The following is a 17,251-nucleotide window of genomic DNA, read 5'->3' as shown; positions in this document are numbered from 1 at the left end:
CCCACCACCATCCAGAGGAGGCAGAGGGGAGGGTCAGCATGGAGACAGGGCAGATGAAGAGAGAAGAGGAAGAAAGTCTTGCTGAAGCTGTAAGAGTTGAGAAGGGATTTGGAGGAAGAGGGAAGGTTTCTAAAGATGCTAAGAAGGCAAGAAAGACAGGTGGTATTGAGGTTCGGGGTGCTTAGGACCCCAAAATACCGATACACCGGGTCCTGCCTGAATGAATTCGACTCAAGCCTTCTTTCAGTCAAAGTAAAACAAAGTTTATTAAAGATTCAACATGTTGTGTAGGCTCTTAAAGAATCTGAGCATTGGCTAGACTTAAGGAATCTGAGCCTTTGTGAGGCAATCTGAGGCAGACTGAATCTGAGCACCTTCATGACTGCAAGATGGATCTCACATACAGAAAGACTGTGGGAGGGATCTAGGGATAGCCAAGTAGTCTGGGGTGACGGGAGGAGGGCTTTAGGGAGGATCTTGAGACTGGGGTGACTGGGGGACTGGGGTGAGGTCACACTCCAGGAATGGGATTAAGGGTATAGCTGAAGGCTACCTGGAGATGATGAACAATGGAGGGCTAGGCTAGTTTAAGGGGAACAGATTGAGGTATGAAAAGCCTAAGGCCTCGAGCCAATGCCAGATCAAGTGGGAAGATTCAAGGTGGGGTTCAAGGGGGTTCCCAGAGCCTATACACCATCAGTGGAATAGTCAGTGGATTCTCAGGACATGGAGAAATAGCAGAGGAGTTGGGAGAGTTATCCAGGAAACCATGATGGTTGTTGATCTGGAGATGACCACGGATTTTATGGTACTTGAGATCCAGTTTGAGAAGTAAGGTACTCTAGCAAAAACTCCAGGGAACAAAGGCACAGTACAGCCTCTGCCCCAGGTCACCACCCCAATCTGGGTCCAGGTGTCATTGAATCTGCAGACAAGGGGTCCTCCAGAATCGCCCTGGGAAGAGGGAGGGAAGAATTAATTAATGATGAGATGGGATGGTGGGAAGGAATGAAGCTTCCCTTTTGTCACAGGGTCACAGGATCCTTGATGGAATCACTGGAAGGGACCTTAGAGAGACCGTTGGATTTAACCTCTTCGTTTTACAGATGGGAAAACTATGGCAGACAAAAGTGAGGTGACTTGCCCAGGGTCACACAGCTAGCAAGTATCTGCGGCTAGATTTGAACTCAAGTCTTCCTGACTCTAAGTCCAGTGCTCCATAAATTCAATTGAGTTCAACAATCATTACTAAGAATCTACCACATGTTTAATAAAGACCTTATAGGGAACTGGTTCTAGAAGAAACACTTCATGGGGCTGGAAGGGAAACCATACAGCCATAGGATTTAGAGTCAGGAGGGACCTTAGACATCAGTCCAATCCTTTCATTTAGTAGATGGGAAAACTGAGTCTCAGGTTAAGTATCTTGCTCTAGGTCCCACAGACAGTAAGAATTAGGATTGGAACCCAAGACCTCCAACTCTTGGCGTTCCACCTGGATTCCCACTTGCGAACAATTTTTCCCTTCCCAATCTCTACCCATACCCCACAGGTGCCTTCTATATATCCTTGGCCATGATTTTAAATGGTTCCCCTTTTCCTGTCATTCAAGGTCCTCCATATTCTAGTGCTGTCTTTCTCTTCCAGCCTCATCTCTCTTTCCTTCCCTCTACATACTCGCTCCTCTAGCTAAACTGTCTTACCTTTTTGTCTGTCTTGTTATCTCCATCATTTCCTCCTCCCTCCCATCTCCAAACCTATCCTTTAAACTTCAACTCAAACATAGCTCCTCAAAATAACTGTTTATGATAGTTTGAGGTCTTCCTCTTACGACCTCCCTGATGTTACTGCTCAATGAACTGTTTCCAGCACCCGAGCCCGGTCCTCTCAATGCCCATCACACCACCCCAGGACTCCTAGCTCGCTATGGAGATTCAGACCTTGGCTTGTCCCTTCCCTTCCACAAACTAGAACCCAGGTCCCCATCATCACCTTCTCACGCCTCATCTGTCCTAGGAGCCAGCATTCATCCATCTGTCTCCCTACCACCACCTCCCATCCAGGGGAGGGACCATTGTGTCTTCTAGTTACCTGTGTTCAGGTCTCATCCCTCTGCTAGACTTTGACCTCCTTCTTTGCCAAAATGTATTTATCAAAATTTTGTATTTCTTTCCCCTCACCTCTACTTCCAGCAGAGTACGCTGTATATATTAGGCACTTAGTAAATTACCATAGATTCCTTTATAGTTGGAATGAAACTTAGAGGTCAGCAGGTCCAACCATACTGGACTAACCTCCATTTTCATTGTTTTCTTCCATCTCTGTGGCTTGGTTCCTGTGGTCTTCCCTGACTGGAGTGGATTTCCCCTCTAAACTAAAAGCCTCCATATCATTTTATAAATGAGTAAATTAAGTCTAGAGAGCTGAATGTTTGTCTGGAGTAAAAAATACTAGACCCAGGTCTTTCTGACTCCAAGTGTAGCAGACTGTTCAGTATGTCTCATGAATCCCAATGATTCTCATGAATCAAAGCTTACCCACCCCACACACCCTGGCTGCTCTGAGTCTCTTCATGCCTTCTGAACTCTAACACCAGTCTGTTCAAATAGCTCTACCTGTCCACCTTTTTCTTAAGCGGCCAACCTGGACTGAACCTCCTGCTGAACCTGGTCCTTGTTCCCCTGAGCCAGCTCAGTCCCGCAGCACTTACCTGGCATGGGCTCCTCATACGGGTCAGGTCAGTGGCACATATCATGTCTTCCTGGATGAGGAACATGCTTCCATAGAGGATTTGACACCAAAACTGATCAAGAAGTGGTACCTGAACCTCTTGAAGCTTGTCTACCATTGTACCTGGGAGGGTCAGAATCAGAGAGCTTTATTTAGCACTGGAAGGGACCTCTGGGAGCTTCTAGCGTGACCCTGGTGTTTTACAGATGAGCAACCTGAGAGCCCTGGAGGGAAAGGTGACCTGGCCATGGTCACCTAGCTAGTTAGAGACAAGACTAGAATGAGACCATCTCCATTCTTGCTCTCTACCTTGGTCGCAGAATGTACTTCTGGCCAGGGGTTAACAGCCTTTCTCTTTTTTTTTCAAGGAATGAGTGACCAGAGAGAGGCAGGTAATAAAGAGGCAATGAGGTCTGGTAGGTAGAAGAGTCAAGAAGATTTGGGGTAAAATACCACCTTAGGCCCCTTATGAGCTGGGTGACCGTGGCTGTCACTTAACAGGCTCCTCATTGGCAACATGGGGAAGATAATGCCTGCAGTACCTATCATGTAGGGTTGTTGTAAGGCCAAAATCATTCAATGTATGCAAAGTGCTTTGCAAACTTTAAAGGTCTATATAAAGTGCTTATTATTATTATTATCATGAGAAGCAAACTGTGGAGACTGAATTAAAATGTAGAACTTGAAGGGCCTCTAGCTGGCTTTGACCCTTATATCACATCGGAGTAGGAAGTATCATAGAGTATCTTTGGAAACATCATATCCTGCTTTATTTGTTAGGCTCCTTCGTTAGAATGGAAGCTTCCTGACGGTAGGGGCAGTCTCTGTTGCTTGATTTTGTAGGCCTATTGCTTACCACAGAGCCTTGCATATAGTGAATGCTCTATGTATCATGAGACTAGAGAAGCTTTAGGACAGGGTTTGTCTTAGCTAAGCTTTCTATTTCCCACAGGGTCCAGCCCAGTTCCCAGAGCAGAGTGGATACTTAAAATAAATTCTTATGGAGTCTCCCTCCTTGTTTCTCCCTTTTAAATTCAATGGGCACATCTAGCCCTGCGAAATCTACCTGGGGCATCCATGGGGCTGCGTCTGTGACATACTCACAAACCTTCACTGGCTCTCTGCTGCCTGCTGACCAAGCCTTTACTACTGATCCTAGCACTCAGAGATCCATACAGCCTGGCTTGAACCTTCTTTTCCAGTTTTTTCTCATAGTCTCTTTGCATTTCAACCATACTGGACTGACCTTCATTTTCATCTGTTTGTTTTTTTCCTTCTTTATGACTGAAGTGGATTTCCCTTCATCCTTTATTTCTATCAATTAAATTCCCTTCCTTCAAAAACCAGCTCAGATGCTCCTTCCTCCATGAAACTTTCCCTGAATTCTCCTTCCTCTAGTTCAGAGGTGAGGAACCTGCAGCCTTGAGGTTACAATCAGTCAAGAGGCCTCACTTAAGGATCTAGAAGGCCACAGTCAGTCAAGAAGCCTCACTTAAGGATCTAGAAGGCCACAATCAGTCAAAAACAGTTAAGTATTGTAATGGGGTACAATTTACACCCAAAAGTAAATCTGACCTAGCAAATACAGGCTCAGTCATCAAATCTAATCCCCTTATTTTACAGAAGAGGAAAACAAGGCCCAAGGTCACATGGGAAAAATGTTGCAGAATCAGAGTCGGCCATGCAAGGCTGTGACTGACTATGTGAGGCAGGGTAGATGGAGGCCAGGTCCCATCGTTGCTATAACTCGTGTTCTTTGCACATAGCTCCTCAGAGGAGCCCTTCTGAGCCCTTCTATCTATCCACATACACATGTATGTATACACATATGCATATATACATGTATGTACATGCACAGAAAAATACACATAAATGCACACATATGTGTATATACAGTGCCAGTCACGATGTCCTCATCTGTAAAATGGAGTAAATAATCTTTACACTATTTACCTCATGGGTGTGTTGTGAGTAAAGCGTTTTGTAATTGTGAGTTATTATGAAGATGCGCATGGTATTATGAATAAACCAATAAATAAGTTAACAGATGTCAAGCTAGCCAGACAGAAGCACATGTAGATAGAGAAACAGGTTTAGAAGAGATAGGTACGTGGGTGCATTTATGGATGGATAGGTTGGCACAAAAAGAGATGCATGGACACACATACAGCATTGGTAGAATGGGGCTGGCTGGGTTTCTGCATAGAAATGGTTGGATGAGAAGGGAATGATGCTTTCTTGTATCTTGGCTGGTCTGCAATTTTGCAAGCATGTGCCAGATTGTATTTGGGAAGCACTCATGTAACGCACGAAATCTACATTCCCAAGCCTGACTTCTCCCAACTTCCATCCCATCTGAGTACTTAACATAATGCTTGGCACATAGTAGGTGCTTAATAATTGCTAGCTGACCTTTACAATGTCATCTCTCTGCAATAGTCATACTACTTTCCTATCATTCTCCAACATTTCTTCCTCCCTCCTCCCTCCTCTAAGGAACCTTCCTTGACAGTCTTCCACTGTCAACGGTCATCCTTGTACTATAGAAATTATCCACCAGGTCTGGATGCAGATTGCAACACTTCAAATGCCCTTTGTAGAATCACAGAATGTCAGAGATGGAAAGGATCTTAGAACAAGGGTTTAGAACCTGGAGTCCAGTTTAACTTTTTAAAAATTTTTATAACTATTTCAATTTTCTTTTGTTAACTTTCAGTTTTCTTTTGTTAACTTTTTTAATATTGATAACTGTACTTCAATGTAACTGGTTTCCTTTGTAATCTCAAGTATTTTCTCATATACATTTGAAAATATTATGCAAGGAAGGGACCCATGACACCAAACACCAGAGGGGTCCATTACACAATATGAGGTAAAGACCTCTCTTGTCTTAGAGCACACAATGTGGAATTAGGGGAGGGCACTTAGAACACAGAACAGTTGTTTTGTAGGTTGCAAAGGGAACTGTTGTCCAGTACAGGCTGAACCTGACGATCTTGAGATCCTTCCAACTCTGAGATTTTGTGCTTCTATGAGCCCAGAATGTCAGAGCTAAAAGTGACCTCAGGGGATGTCAGCTCCACCTCCCTAAAGTTATCTCCTGAACATGAACCTTGAGCTCTAGGTTCTAATTTTCCTCTGCCTTTGCTGGATCTCCCCATCTACAATGCCCACTCCTCTCTTCTCTACCTCTCCAAACCCTAACCTGCCTTCAAGACTGAACGACACTTCCACATCTCCCATGGAGCCTCTGCTAACAAGTTAATTAATTCTAGTATAATAAATGTCGATTAAGCAGGAATTATTTATAAGGTCCTGTGCTGGCATACAATAATGTATAACACACATTTCCCACCCTCAAGAAGCTTATCACATAATAGGGAGTCTTGGGAATAATACTCATACCCTAATAAGAGTGACAGCAGGCCACAAGAGGGACCATTTGGTGGCGTAGTGGATAGAGCACTGAACTCGTCATCTAAAAGTAAGGAAGACCTGAGTTCAGATCCTGCCTCACGCCCATACTGTGTGTGAGCCTGGGTAAGTCACTAAACCTCTATTTGCCTCAGTTTCCTCATCTGTTAAGATCATAACAGCACCTACCTAGCAGGGTTCTGCATGGATCAAATGAGATAACATTTATAAAGAGTTATGCAAACCTTAGAGGACTAGACAAATGCTAGCTAGTATAGGGAAAGGGAAGAGAAGGAAGGGGGAGGAAGGGAAGGAAGAAAAGGAAGGAAGGAAGGAAGGAAGGAAGGAAGGAAGGAAGGAAGGAAGGAAGGACGGAAGGAAGGAAGGAGGGAGGGAGGGAGAGGAAGGGAGGAAGGGAGGGAGGGAGAGGGAGGGAGGAAGGGAGGAAGGAAGGAAGGGAGGGAGGAAGGAAGGGAGGAAGGGAGGAAGGAAGGGAGGGAGGGAGGAAGGAAGGGAGGAAGGAAGGGAAGGAAGAAGGAAAGAAGGATATTTATCTGGCAATTGAGAGATAACAGGCACCAGAATCTTGATCAGTGATAAATTTGCATTGAAAGAACCCAAAGGAGGAGTGAGGGTGGTAGAGAGGGAGCTGAGAAGTGACAGTGGGGTGTAAGAATTCCAAGTCCTCTACTCCAACCAGTGAGGCAAGGGGTGGGAGGGCAAGTGCAGCCGGTCCTGGGGAGGGTAGCCAGAATCAATAGGAAGGAGCTAGGTCTCAGAGAGAGCCAGAAAATGGAGGGAGTGAGAAAGGAAAAAGTTCTTAGATGGAAGCAAGTTTAAGTCAATTATGTTATATTAATTAATCATGTTAATGAATGTTAATAATGGAGCAGGCATCCCAGAATGTGAGGGTGTGACTAAGATCTGGAGTAAAAAACTGAAGGGGATGAACTATGGGAAAGAAGAAAAAAAGGAACCAAGATTTAAGTCCCTCCCATGTGCCAGGCCCTGTGCTAACTGGCTTACAAACATCATCTCATTCAATCCTCACCACTACCCTGGGAGGTAAGGGCTATTTGGATCTCCATTCTACGGCTGAAGCAGAGCAGGCGGTGGGGATATGGGGATAGAGTTTGTACAGTGATGAGCATGGCTTCCGAATGAGATTGGAGAAGAGTATGAGCGGGAGGCAGGAAACGTTAGCCACTGAGGAATACATGAGTCCAGGAAGAGAGTCCCAACGAGGGAGGTCATTGGGAGCGGCAGAAGGTTTTGGAGGGAGGAAGCTGACACGGTCAGGCCTGTGCTTTAGTTTTGTGGATAATCTCGGGAGAGGGGAAGGGATGGAGACTAGGAGCTACATACAGTAGGGAAGGACAGCAGTCTAAGCAGGTGGTGAGAAGGGTCTGAAGGGAGGTGACGCAACAGTAATAATGGGGGGAAAGGGATGGTGGAAAGACATGTTTCTGGGGCAGAAACAATGAGCCTTGGCCCCTGCTTGGGGTGGGGGGTGAGGGACAGGGGAATGCTCTCCCCAACAGCCTTCTAGGGTAGGCACTGCAGAATGGAATCCTCCCTCTAGGGACCACTATCCCTTTCCCTCAGTCATGGTCCTCTGCCAGGATACCCCATCTTGTAGCACAACTGGGGTCTCAATGCCGTGGCACCCCTTTCTTTCCTAGGGCTCACCTCCCCCCACAGACTCCCTAGGGGTGAAGGCGGAAGCCTTCAGGTTCTCTGGGAATAGGCACTACCCTCTTCTAAGATGTCTGCATGGTTGGGGGACCTCCCCCACCCCCTCTAACTCCTCCCACTCCCCGCAAACCCCGTAACTGTTTGGGCCAAAGTAAAATACTTTACTTCCTGGCCCTGGGGGGGGGTATTGATGTGGCAGGGTGGGGGTGGGGGTGGATGGGGGACAAGACCAGGGCTTGATGCATCTACTCCCCCCTCAGTGACTTCTACTTTCCCCACCCCCTCAAAAAAAATACCTCCAACTTTTAGGTCTACACACCTGATATTCTCATCTTTCCCCACCCTGTCACCCAACACGTGTTCGTGCTTTGCAGATTGATGGTGGACTTGGGGAGGCAGACAGGGAGGACGAGGGAAGTGAGTCTCAAAGGAGTCTTCAGCTGCACCAAGGCGATGTCATTTCCGTTGGGGTGAGTTAACTTGTATCTCGGGTGGATGATCACCTGCGCGATCTCTCGCTTCTGACCTTGTCCATCACCCATCCCGAGGTCCGTGAAGCCTGCGTACACCTCGAAGAGGTCCAGCAAATTGAGGGCCCTGAGGAGTCAGAGAAGGAAAAGGCACGTCACCAGCACACATACCCGAGTCTAGGGAGATTGTTCAATAAAATCCCACCTCCTCCAGGGAGCTTTCTCTGACCAGTCCCAGCCCACTACAAACTCTCTTTTCCCTGCCCTCCTATGGCACTGAGAAATGGTAGTCACATCTTACATTATTATAACATTATTAATATCTTTATATTGCAATATCATATATCATATTAGTATAATGATGCCCAAACCCAGCCCGACCTGAGCCTTCTCTTTGCCGGACAGCGTGGCTTGGTGGATAGAGGGGCCATCCCACCGGACATGGGATGACCTGGGCTCAGATCCTGTTTCTGACACGCACCAGCTGTGTGACCGCAGGCAATCTCTCTGACCCTCTGTTTCTATATCTGGGCTAGATAATCTCTATACGTTCTGTTCAAATTTAAATCTGATTCTATGATCCTTCCCACTCCAGTAGCAGACCCTGGCACTTACTCAAGTGCTTATGGGTGATCTTCTAGAAAGGGCACAGAACTCAGAGTCAGAAGACCTGCGTTCAAATCCCCCCTCTTCTCCTGAGTAGCTGTCATACTTAGGTCAGTTTGCTTCTCTTTCTTCCCTCGCCTATGGAATGCTGTCTGTGCACCTTTAAGAGGCATGTGTGTATCAGTGAACTCAAAGCTGCTTATAAGGAGCAAAGGTGACCCCTGTATCCCAGGCTGTTTGGCTTCCCTAACCTCACCTGGGGTACCGATCCAGCATCGTTTTCCCACATTGGAAAAGGAAGACTAGCCGACACCTCTGCTTTCTTCTTCACTGTTTCTCCCTGGCTTGTTATTTCGCCGACATTCCTACTATGGGGCCTGCTTCAGCGGCTGGCCAAAGCAAGTTTGACCTTCAGCTTTGTGTCCTATCCAGGGGACTTGTCAGGATTCTGAATTCTGACTAATGTAAGAGGAATCTCTGAGGTGCTATCTGACCAGGCAGAGGCTGCTCCCGCTCCCATGGTTCTCCCCGCCCCGAAGATCCCTTGGTGTGTCTTGCCCTGTTTTCATTCTCACTCATCCAGGTTTCCTGAGAAAAGGGTCAGAGAATAGGCTAGCAAAGTACTGAAAGCTAAACTGACAGATTTCTCCTTAGAGTAGCTAGGGGTGGAGGTGGGTGGTAAGAACTAGTGAATATAAGAACTAGAGAGCCTCCTTCTCCTATTGAGGGCTCAGGCATGAATCCAACACACCAGAGTCACAGAATTTATGGGTTGGGAAAGACTTTCGCAGCCATCTAGTCAACCCATATCCAAGGGGTTAAAAATTCCCACTAGCACACGTCTGAAAGTCACCCAAGCCTAAGTTTGCCCTGAAATTTCCGCCCAGGTCATCGTCACCAAGTCACAGAGGAGGAAACCAAACCTCAGTTAGGCTAGGTGAACAAATAACCAAGAAACATAGCTGGAAATTGTTGGAACTGACATCTGAAACACTGGCCTCTCAACTGCAAATTCAGCATTCTCCCCACCCTGCAATGATGCCTTGCACGCCGCCTCACAGGCTGTTACGCTTACCTACATGTGGCTATTGTCTCCCCAGGTGAATTTTAAGCTCTGAGGTGACAAGAGCCATCGTGAGATATTTCCTTATAGTCCCTCAGAACTTTTGGTTTAGCAGCTCATCCGTGGTGGAGGCCCAATGACAAGCCGTGGGTTATCTGATTGACAACCAGAACCTCTCATGAATATATATATATATATATATATATATATATATATATACATGTATATACAACATGAAATATTATAGGATATATTTATTATAGGGTACGCCATTATGGTATATTATTACGTATTATTATATTACATAATATATGATATACAATCTTTGTGTGATACAGTATAACAATATTTTAATATATAACAAATACACATAATGTGTATAGAGTTTATTATATGATATATACCAATATATCCTATACGATCTATAACAATACTTTTAATATATAACATTATATATAGATATATGCCCACACATATGTATATATAAAGTGCTTTCTACATTTCAAAGCTCCTTCTGAAGCATTGTCCCATTGGTCCCACAGAATGCTGACAAGGGACAGGCAAAGCCCCTTGTGACATTGGGCAAGTGACTCTAACATCCCTGGGCCGGTTTCCCTTTTTATAAACGGTGAGGGCTGGATGAGCTGATGTCAAAGGGGCTTGCCAGCTCTAAAGTTTGAGAGGTATTACCATCCTCATTTTACGCATGAAGAAATGGAGGTGACAATAAGTGGCATTTCTTCAGGACGTTAAGTTTGCCGAGCAATTTAAATGGACGATTTCATTCGATGTTCATAAGGATATTTAAAATTGGGCGGTAGAAGTATTATTTCTGATCCCCATTCTACAGCGTAGGAAACTGAAACCAGGAAAGGGGAAGGGGCTTGCCCCTGGACACGTGGCTAGAGAGTTCCAGAGGTGTGGCTTCTCCTGAGTTACCATCACCATCTTCAGTCACTGGGCCTCGACTCCTCTCTCTCGCTCGCCTCGCAGTATCTAATGGGTTACTAGCAGCAGACCCTTCTCACCTCCCACCCGGACCACTGAAATAAAAGGCTGGTTGGTCTTGTAACAAGTCCCTCTCCAGCCCCAACTCAGCAGTCAAAGCGAACTTCCTAAAGCACGGATCTAAGACTGTCAGCCCCTACTCTGTAAACACCAACGGCTCCCTATCAGCCCCAGGATCAAACGTAAAGTCCTCTGTTTGACGTTCAAAGCCCTCCATGACCCGGCCCTTTCCTACGTTTCCAGTCTTCTTATACCTCACACCCTTCCTCCACCCCACAGACTCTTCCAATGGCCTCACTGCGGTCCCTCTAACAAGACGCTCCATCTTCGGAACCCTCACTCCCCTCTGCTTAGAATTCTTTCCTTCCTGATCTTCATCTCCCGGCTTCCTTCAAGTCCCTACTGAACTCCCACCTCCTACAGGAAGCCTTTCCTGATTCCCTGTAATTCTAGAACCTTCTTTCTTTTAATAATTTCCCATCTGTGCTGCATGTATCTTGTTTGTACATTCCTAGTTGCTTGCGTGTTGTTTCTCCCATTAGATTATAAGCTCCTTGAGGGCAGGCACTGTCTTTTACCTCTATCTCCAGAGCTTAAGACGGTGCCCGGCGCATGTTGTGGCTCATTGATGTCCAGCTCTGCACGGGGTTCTCTAGGCAAAGATACTGGAGTGGTTTGCCATTTCCTTTCCCAGTGGATTAAGGCAAACGGGGATTAAATGACTCTTCCGGGGACACACAGCTAGCAAGTGTCTGATGCTGGATTTGAAGTCAGATCTTCCTGACTCCAGACCATGCTTTCTATCCACTGAGCCACCTTGCAAGAGACCTCAGTTTTACTCCACCACCTCTGGCCTAGCACATAGTAGGCACTTAACAAATGTTTATTGACCGACTAACTCGATGTCCAGCACTCTCTAGATGCTACAACACATTTTCTCTCCAGGGACAAATAAAGGGGTGAAGCAGCTTGCCTGAGGTCACACACAGTCAGCTGGGAAGCCAGCTAATTATAGGTACAAGACTCTTTCATTCAGAAACTGGATTCTCTTAAGTTTAGTGAATGGAATGTTTCCTTCTCAGCAGAGCTGGGTAGCAGCAGAAACTCCTCCCGGACACTGTATTTCATTTTAAATGTTATAGATATGGTCTATTTTCCTATCATCTACACATTTTAAAAAATCTATTCTTCTACCCTCTTCCTCCCAAAGAGTCATCCCTTTTTACAAAGAATAAAAGAGAAAGGCAAAAAATGTTTTATCAAAACTAACCAACCTATTTACCACTGTCAGCTGAAATGAGAAAGAAGCCACAATATATTGGTTATTTGTATGACTGGCCAGAGGGCTGGGTAAGAGGATTATTCCTAAGGATTCTATATGCCGATTACCTCCAATAATAATACCTCCTAAACTAGGAGACTGGGTACCTAGGGTGAGCAGCACACAAGGTGCCTTCAGTTGAGGAGGAGGAGGAGGAGGGAGAGCTGGCCACTCACCCATGGGAGGCATGGACAAACCCCAGGAGACTGGCTCAGGCAGGTCAGGGAGGAAGGGGCTTGGCAGAGGGGGGTGGGGGCAGGTGGAGACCATCAAACACCTGGTCTGAGTGAGCTGTTGACAAACACTGAGACTGAGAAGTGGTCTCCATTTGTCTTCATTGCCTCCCTAGCTCCAAGATGACAAAGGATTGCTTGCCTCTCCTATATACAATCGAGGACTAAGTCCTATTCATTCCATCTCTCCACTTTCTCTTTTCCACCCATTCTCTCCTCTCTGATACAATGCATGGGAAAAGCATTTGGATTATAGAGTCAAGGGACATCAGTTTTAATCCACCACCTCCCTGTCACTTACTACCTCTATGACCTTGGGAAAGTCATCTAACCTCTTGGAGGCCTCAGTTTCTTCATCTGTAAAATCACCAGATTGGATTAGACGTCCTCCGAGGTCCTTTCGGCCTCTAAGGACATGGCCCTGTGAAGTATATACACTCGTACCACCCTAGTATATACCCTCCTCACCACCCACCTGGATTATTTCAGCTGCCTCTCTCTCCCCCGTCCAACCCATCATTCATACACTTCTGCCAAAGTCATCTTTCTAATACATAGACTATTAGGCTTCTTGAAAATTTTCAATGGCTCCCTATTGCTTCCTAAAGAAAAGCCACATTCCTTTAACTGGCATTCAAGGCCCACCATCTTCTAGCGTGGTTTTGTCATTAGGAAGCAGTGACTAACGTGAAGCCTGCAGGCACTTGTTCAGTGAATAAATGAATCATACACACAAACCAAACTATCCTACTCTTGTTACTGAACTGGCTTGCTATTCTCTTGCCTCCTTGACTTTGCCTAGGCTGTACCCTATGCCTAAAATGCCCTCTCTCCACCTCTTCACCCGCCAAATTCTTGTCATTCTTTAAAGCCAACCCCAGTGCTACCTTCTCCACTTTCCCCAGTCCTCTCTGTTCGTAATGAAGTTCCTCTGTCAGGATTCACACAGCATATTTTTTCACTTCTCTAAAGCATTTTTTTTCATGTTAAACAGTATATTCCAGTTATCTACATTTGTGGCTAATCTTCCTACTCAAGACAGAGTCCTTTAAGGACAGAGGCCACGTCTTAACTTTGTCTCTCCCCACAGAAATCAGTAGGTAATTAATAGGTGTCTATTGAATGGGCTCACTCATGGTGTGATGGGGGAAGATTTGAGACGGGTCGATATTGGGAGGAAGGGGTGTGCCCCCCACCCCAGTTTTCACCAGGTCCTTCTCCACAGGCAGCCACCCTGCAGATGACGAGTCCAGATCCACTCTGGCGGACACCAGATCGTCGGCCTCTTCCCATCCATCTCCACCCCCAGCCTCTTCCGTCCCCATCCGACCTGAAAACGGTGAGTACTCACTGGTCAAAGCAGTGGGCAGCCGTGAGCACCCAGTACTTGCTCATGACGGAGCCTCCACATGTGTGGAAGCCCCTGAAGAAGATGCTCACTTGCCACGGCCATTTCCCTTGGAGGGCATCCTCACCCCCGAGGATCTTCCCTTTCCGAAAAGGTCGCCCGCACACTAAAAGGAGAGAGATGCAAGGAAAAAGCCATGAATAGAAGGAGCAAAGAAAATAAACAGGAGTGGGGGGGCTGGGGTGGGGAGGGGGCACTGAAAGAGCGAAGGAGAGAGACGAAGAGACACGAGAGACTAGGACAGGGGAAAGGAAGATGAAGGGAGAAATGCTTGGAAATCAAGCCAAACATTTATTAAGCGCCACTGTGTGCTGGGCACTGTGTCAAGCGCTAGAAATGCAAATAGAGTCAAAAGACAGCATGTGCCCTTGAAGAGCTTATAATCTAACAGGGGAGCTAACTGCAAACACACATAGTCAGAGGATAAAGAGGAAATAATTAACAGAGGGAAGGCACTGGGAAGAGGCGACTGGCTGACTGATCGACAGTCAATAAGCACCCACTGAATGACCACTACTCCTCATTCGATTGGAAGGTCCTTGAGGGTGGGGACTGCCTCTGCTTGCAGCTCCAGTGCCTGACACACAGTAGGCACTTAATAAATGCTTATTGGACCGAACAAAAAGGAAGTAGTCTCTGCCCTCAAGGAGCTTATATTCTTTTGTGAGAGACAACATACACACGATCAAGCGGGGTTTAATTTGGGGGGCAACAAGTGCCACTGGTGGGCGCCAGGAAGCAAAGCCTGAGCAGAGTTGTGAAAGGAAGAAGGGGCCCGAGAGGCCATGAGGAAGAGGGAGGGTGGTCCCGGTGTGGAGAAGCAGCCAGGGAGAGGCAAAGAGAGAGGAGACGGAGGGGAGTCAGTGAGAAAGGGGGGAGAGAGAGAAGGGAACGGGGAAGAGAGAGGGAGGGAGAGAGACAGACAGACAAGGGAGACGGAGAGACAGAGAGAGAGAGGAGGGGGAAAGAGAGGGAGAGAGACAGAGAGAGACAGAATGGGAGAGGGGGGGAGAGAGAGACCCACAGAGAGACAGACACAGAGACACAGAGACAAAGAGAGACAGAGACAGAGACAGAGAGACAGACAAGGGACAGGGAGAGACAGAGAGAGAGAGAGGAGGGGGAAAGAGAGGGAGGGCAAGAGAGGGAGAGAGAGAGACAGACAGAATGGGGGGGAGACAGAGAGACAGACACAGAGACACAGAGACAAAGAGAGAGAGAGACAGAGAGAAGAAGAGAGAAAAAGCAGGGCGGGAGAGACAGAGATAGAATTGGGAGAGAGAGAGACAGAGACAGAGAGACAGACAGAGACAGAATGGGCGGGGGGAAGGGAGAGAAAGAGAGCGGGGACGGGGGGGGGGGACAGGCCTGTTCAGGGACAGAAGGTGAAAGGGGCAGAGAATGAAGCAGAGACAAGTAAGGGGAGGACTAGGAAAGGGGGGGGGCGAGGAAAGGCTGCAGACACGAGGGCCCTGGACGCGGGAGCCGCCCCCCCCCCCCCGACCCTCGGCAGCGCCCCCCCTCGGGGGCTGGGGGGGAGGGGCAGGTTCCTCCTACCTGGATGGCTGTTCTGGCAGTGACAACCTGGGAGGAAGAAGAGACACATGAGCTATAAGAGGAGGGGGCGCGTGGCCGGGGGAGGGAGCCCCGAGACCGCGGGACGCGGGGGAGGTGAAGGTCAGGGCTGGAGACAGAAGGAGGTGAAGAGGGGGCGGCGAGAGAAGGCGGGTGAGGCGGGGGGGTGAGAACAGGGAAGAGGTGGGGGGGGGGTCAGCAGGAGCCTCACTGGGCAGCAGCAGCAGCAGCCACAGGAGGGGGGTCAGGAGTCCTGGGGAGGCCCCCCGAAGTGACGAGGAGAACCCCATGTCTGAGCCCCGAGCGCTCCCGCTGTGCTACCGGGCTCCGGCTGGAGGTGCCCAAGTCCCTCCTAGAGGGCGCCCCCTAGGCTTGGCTCTGAGCACGAGCACGCTCTCCCGCTCTCCCTGTTCATCACATCCCTGGGACACACCTCCCCCGCCCCCTCGCACACGCTTCGTGCCACCCGCCCCCTCCCCCTCCACACCTGGAATTCTAGCGTCTCCCCAGATGTTGTCCTCCGCCCTACCCCCGCACCTTCCTCCCAGGCTCAGAACTTCCCTTAGGGTCTGGGGAGGGGAGTGGGGAGAGAACGCACGTGAGTCTGGACTTTAGGGACACCCCCACTCCCCACCCCCACCCCCCCCCCCCCCCCCCCCCCCCCCCCCGCAGCGGCAGTGCCCGGGCTCCAGAGAAACTACAGATCTGCTGGAAGAGGCCGTGCAAGGACAGACCCTTGGCCCCTCTCTTACTAGAGCTACTGGGTGTCCTTGGTTCTTGGAGAGGACCATGACCTCGGGAAGGTGATGCCAGGACACACAAATGAATTGGATTTAAGTGAGGGAGGGCTGTGCAAAGTCACCAGCCCCACTTTCTCCTCCGGAGTCATCCGGGTCCAGCGGTCAGATATGGATCAGGAGGCCTGGAGATGGCCCCTGGAGCTAGTGGAGCTTCGGTGGAGACTAAGCCTCCACATTCCATTTCAAGGAGCCCCGTTGGGCAGAACTAGCCTCCCTGAGCCCAGGATAACGTGGCATCACAGCCCCCACGTCCACACTGGCAATACATTCACTTTCCAATCTTGTAACGCTGCAGCCAGTTGTTTTGTTGAGGTCTCAGATGCATTCTGATGTCCCATAATCAAATACAGTGGTCCTGACTCCAAAGGAGAGAGCCTTTTTTTTGATTGTCCAGTCTGGTTCTCTCCAGATCCCAGACGCAACAATCTGGTCAGATTCGTGGCCTCTATCCAGGAATCGGTGTGGATAAAGATCTCACCCAATCTGTCCCCAGGGGTCTCCCACAGAGCAGCCATGCAGTGTGATGCTCAGGTCACTAGGATGCTATGCCAGGATCCTTATCCCTCAGGGCATTTCCTGCTATAAGAGTAATGGTCACCGATGTTCAGTGCCTCGAGCCTTTCTGATATTGAGTACACCCGGCAAACAGGAGTTGGGGCTCATAAGTGAGGCACTATCAAAATGAGAGGTGGAGAAAGGGTGTGAAGGATGGGAATGGAGGCTCCCAACAGTCTGGACCCAGGTGAACTCCAGGATCTTGGAGTGTATCATTTCCATTTAATGATGATAGCCTTTTGTTAGAGGGGCCATCTTGTGTCACTCAACTCCTAATAGGAAACTGGGGACAAAAGGGTGACGGTGTGACCCTGCATCTTCTATTCAGAAGCAACTAGGTCAATCAACTGCTTTGTAATAATGAGCGGTCACT

The 17,251-nt window shown here is 48.1% G+C and overlaps 1 protein-coding gene across 1 annotated transcript; it reads right to left on the bottom strand.

Annotated features, from left to right (window-relative positions):
• Window positions 1–708: 708 nt before the first annotated feature.
• On the bottom strand, window positions 709–15,813 carry LOC118832215 (serine protease 38-like). Its single transcript, XM_036739617.1, has 6 exons — window positions 15,735–15,813; window positions 15,506–15,532; window positions 13,892–14,054; window positions 8,159–8,436; window positions 2,711–2,853; window positions 709–954 (listed from the first exon to the last, which is right to left on the bottom strand). Exons 1-6 carry the CDS (start codon window positions 15,811–15,813, stop codon window positions 709–711), a joined length of 936 nt encoding a protein of 311 aa, XP_036595512.1.
• Window positions 15,814–17,251: the final 1,438 nt, after the last annotated feature.

The sequence above is a fragment of the Trichosurus vulpecula genome, chromosome 9 (genome assembly GCF_011100635.1).
Source record: "Trichosurus vulpecula isolate mTriVul1 chromosome 9, mTriVul1.pri, whole genome shotgun sequence".
NCBI classification, from domain to species: domain Eukaryota; kingdom Metazoa; phylum Chordata; class Mammalia; order Diprotodontia; family Phalangeridae; genus Trichosurus; species Trichosurus vulpecula.
The sequence above is the reverse complement of the archived record's forward strand: the minus strand, read 5'-3'. Positions and strand labels throughout refer to the sequence as shown.